The following is a 4,327-nucleotide window of genomic DNA, read 5'->3' on the forward strand; positions in this document are numbered from 1 at the left end:
GGTGGCGGCGGAGCGCGGAGCACACGGCGGCGGCGGTGGGGTCCGCACCATGGGCTGCGGCTGCTGGCGGCTGCTGGGGGTCGTGTGCCCGCTGCTCCTCCAGCTCGGTGAGTGCCGCCGGGATGGGGAGGGGCCGAGAACCGGGAGCTGCTCCGTGCCCCGGGCTGCGGAGCTCGCCGGTGGCTGCGGATGGGACATCCCCGGGGTCTCTCCTCGGGGAGGCTGGCGGGTGGGAGCGGGGACCCCTGGCCGTCTCCGGCTTCGTTGCCCCTGCGCCGCCCGTACCGTCTCTAGCTGCGGGGAGCGAGATGCCCGGTTGCCCCCAGGCTCATCGAGCCACCGTGGCTCCATCTGCTGCCGGGCAAGGAGGAAAGCGGCTTCGCGGCACTGCCCGGGGTCCCTCTGCTGAGGCAGGGACAGTCCCCAGGCTCCGGCTCTCCAGCCCGGAGCGGTGCCCTAGGCCAGCCCTGTCGGCCGACCCCGTGCTCCTGCTGGCTTTCCCTGCCTGCCCTCCTACACCCGGGGCTTGGAGGTCATCCTGCCCGCTGGGGAACGGTCATCCGGCAGATCCTGCACCTCATCCCGCCTCCACGCTCTCCCACTCCTCCCAGAACCGAGGGAAGACACCGTCTGGCTCCAGGCACAGCAGTACCCAGCAGCATCCCTGCCCTGGTCTAGTGCTGTGCAGAGCGGGGAGGATGGGGACTACCAAGCCTGGGGTGGTTTTCGGGCTCGGGGGTGGATGATTCAGGCCCTTCCCTAGAAGCATTACAGCTGTGTCCGCATATCGCTTGGAAGCCAGTGATGCTCCGCAGCACCCTGGGAAACTCTCTGTGCGTTTCCCTTGGGGCTCTCTCCCTGCTGGAGCTGGGGGGGGGGGGGGGGCAGGTTTTTCCCCCATGGTTTTGCAGCGGAATAGCAGAGATTTGCCCTCCTGGTTTCTCCTTCCTCGCCTGCCCTGCTGAGGGAGCTGGGTGGAGGAGAGAGCTTGTGCCAGGCATTAGAGCCCAGGAGGACAAAACCCAGCCTGCAACAGGGACCAGCCCGCCGAGGGAAGGCATCTGCTGGCCCTACCAGCCCTTGTGTCCCTGGCAATGGATCCCACTTTCTCTACCGATACCTGCGATATTTGTGACCCTCATGGCTGGCATCAGTCTGAGACTTTCCTCGGTGATGTGCTCGGGGCGTTTCTCATCATGAACACCTGCTGTGCTCCATGACAGGCTGAGGTTTCAGGCTCACCTGCTGTTAGTCTTGGCCACAGACACTTTGCTCAGGGCATTGTTCCAGGGGCACAGGCATGGGGTGCCAGCAGCACGGGCTGTTTTGGCAGCCGCCGGGCAATTTTCAGAGGCTTCTGGGGTCACTTTCCTGCAGGGGAGCCCTCCGGGACTGTCCTCATGCCTTTTTAGCATCCTCAGCTTAGAAACCTCCCAGGTGGACACCCACGGCACTTTGAAAGCACCGCGTCTCCCATGACTTGGCCTGGGGAACCTACATCTGTCTGGCCCTGCCGGCCCCCCAGGGCAGAGCCAAGCCGACCGTGCAGCGTTTCCCTGTGACCCAGCCACACACTGGCTCTTTTGGGGCTTCCCCCTGGCTGTGGATGGCACTTGCGGTCATCCCCAACACACTCTGTCACCCATCATCCTGTGGCTGGCACTGGGGCTTGGCCAGTGGTGGTTCATCCCTTGCAGAGCAGAACAGGGAATTGGGGCTTCCCAGGGTGAAGCAGCCAGAGTTGTACTTGTGCCTCTTCCTTTTGTGCTTTTCCTTCCCTTTCCCCTTTTCCTTCCTCTTTCCCCTTCCCCCTTCATCTTTCCCCTTTTCCTTCCCTCTTCCCCTTTCCCCTTCATCTTTCCCTTTTCCTTTTCCCTTTTTCCTTTCCCTTTCCCCTTCATCTTCCCCTTTTCCTTCCTCTTTCCCCTTCCCCCTTCATCTTCTCCCTTTTCCCTTCCCTTTTCCCCTTTCCCCCTTCCCTTTCCCCTTCATCTTTCCCCTTTCCTCTTCCCCTTTTCCTTCCTCTTTCCCCTTCCCCTTCCCCCTTCCCCCTATCATGTCCCCCTTTTCCCCTTCCCCTATTCCTTTTCCCTCCCACTGCAGTAAGAGCAGGCACTCCAGCTTGCTAAGCCTTTGCTTTTGTTTGTTTGGGTTTTTTTTCTGTTGTAGTCACAAATTAATCTTTTCTGTTAGGGGATGAAAGCTGGGACAGATGGCTCTGGGAAGAGCCCGGGAGGCCCGAGGCGAAGTGGCCGGCACACCGCTCTTCCCCTGCGGCTAATGGCAGCATCGCTTGTGGGGTCATCACATTGTGCCACGTCGGGCTCCCGGGCCAGGAGCGCAGGTTCACTCCGAGCGCCTGGGGAGAGGATGCCAGGGATCTGGCGGGATACGGAAGGGGGGTGCCAGCCCCTCGCCATGTTTCAGAACCTGGTGTCACCCCCACCTGGTGACACCCTCACGCCATGTGCCCCTGAGCCAGGCGGGTGACAGCCATCAGGGGGTTCTGCGGGGGCTCAGCTCCATCTTCCTCTCCCCTGCAGCCACGAGCCAGGAGCCCGTCAGCATGGCGGGGAAGTGTGACACCATCTACAAGGGCTTCGCTGGCTGCCTCCTCAGCCTGGGGGACAGCATGGCCCAGAGCGTCCGGCAGCAGAGGGAGGAGGGCAGCGAGGAGGCACAGGAGCTTGACACCATTTGCAAGTGAGTGTCCCCATCCCCGTGGGAGCTGCTGGGACAGCCGGGTGACCTGCCACCTGCGCTGCCCCTGACTCCTGCCCATCTCCCCAGGTCCTGGGACGACTTCCACGCCTGTGCCACCGAGGTGCTGTCAAACTGCCCCGAGGAAGCAGCCGCCATCTGGGAATCGCTGCGCCAGGAGTCCCGCAAGATCCAGTTCCAGGGGAACCTGCAGGAGCTGTGCAGTGCCCGGGGACGCCTGGGCAGTGCCCATGGCTCGCCGGCTGCCGAGACCAACCAGGCCACGCTGCGGGGCTCAGCCACCCCCCCGCATCCCCATCTCCTGGCCCTGCTGGCCCTGCCGCTGCTGATGCCCCGGCTCTAGCCCTGCCCGCCCATGGGGGGTCCGGCCAATGCCCCGGCTTGGTCCCCCAGCACTGGCGGGGCACAGGTGCCCGCAGTCCCCACCGAGCCCACCTCCCTGTCCCCGGGCATCCCTTGGGGGGCACGGTCCTCTCCTGCAGCCCTTCAGATGGATTTATATTTATATTAAAAGACACTTTTACATTTCTCTCGTCTCTCTGCCATGGGATGCCCCTCATGCCCTTCCTAAGCTCTGGGTTTGCTCTGGGGATTGGAGAGGAGACCGTCCCTGCACCAGCCCCCAGGGAGGGTCCCCGGGGGGATCTGTGGTTCTGTCCCCCTGGTGCATCACCCGCAGCCACAGTGGGCAGCCCACGGGACCATGATGGCCCGGGGAGGGCTGTACTGGGGATTCCCACCACCCTGCTGTTCCCCGACAGCTGCTTTTCAGGGCTAGGCATAGAGGATATTCCCTTTAGTGATGGGTCAAATAGTTCCTTTATTTTAAGGGGCATCTTAGGAAAACACCCATAGCTTGTCCTCTGATAGGCAACTCCAGTGGCATCAGACAATTTGCTGAAAGAAATCCCATTTTCCATCCCTTTTATTTTGGTCCTGCTATATTTGGTCCTATTAACGGTCATCAAGGAAATCGGGGTTTGCAGGGAGGAGAAGAGGGTTTTTTCAGCCGAGATGATATAGGTGAAGAAAACCAGGGAACTGAAGCTCTCATCCAGGTCCAAGTGGGACTTGTTGAAGTTAAGCCAAGATGACGTGCTGGAGTTTAACTTGGTTAAACTTGTGTCTGTCAGTGGAAGACGCTGTTATTCCCATCGCTGTTGCTGTTATGCTGCAAACTTCAGATTTTTTTTCCTAGCATACTAAACCCCATCATGGCAAACTAGTTCCCCTAGATGTGGGTTGGCAAAGCGACCTCCCTGCTCTTCAGGGAACAGCCATCTCCCCCCACCTGTCACCAGAAGGGACATTAAAATTGCAAATGGGCTACCCCATCAATTGCACAGATCAATGGCTCCTGGCTGGCCCAGCAGGTAGATCTGACCAGCATGTGGGAAACCATCCCGCTCAGTAAAGGCAACAGCACTCTGACTGTCAAAATCCTCTGGCTGACACAAGTGCCACCACGCCATGGACTATGTGAGGCTCAGTGGCAAGCAGGAGCAATGAGAAAAGCAGCTACATGCTGTGAGTAGTGAGTTGCTGCAGTTTCTTTGATTCCCAGGGTGACTTCAAGGCTGTCCCAAAAACATTCCTGTGGCCAGTC

The 4,327-nt window shown here is 60.3% G+C and overlaps 1 protein-coding gene across 1 annotated transcript; it reads left to right on the forward strand.

Moving 5' to 3' along the window:
• Nucleotides 1-49: 49 nt before the first annotated feature.
• NRN1L (neuritin 1-like) lies at nucleotides 50-3,064 on the forward strand. Its single transcript, XM_010585186.1, has 3 exons — nucleotides 50-107; nucleotides 2,544-2,703; nucleotides 2,791-3,064. Exons 1-3 carry the CDS (start codon nucleotides 50-52, stop codon nucleotides 3,062-3,064), a joined length of 492 nt encoding a protein of 163 aa, XP_010583488.1.
• The last annotated feature ends 1,263 nt before the right edge of the window (nucleotides 3,065-4,327 follow it).

The sequence above is a fragment of the Haliaeetus leucocephalus genome, unplaced genomic scaffold, assembly GCF_000737465.1.
Source record: "Haliaeetus leucocephalus isolate CR32 unplaced genomic scaffold, Haliaeetus_leucocephalus-4.0 Scaffold92, whole genome shotgun sequence".
NCBI classification, from domain to species: Eukaryota; Metazoa; Chordata; class Aves; order Accipitriformes; family Accipitridae; genus Haliaeetus; species Haliaeetus leucocephalus.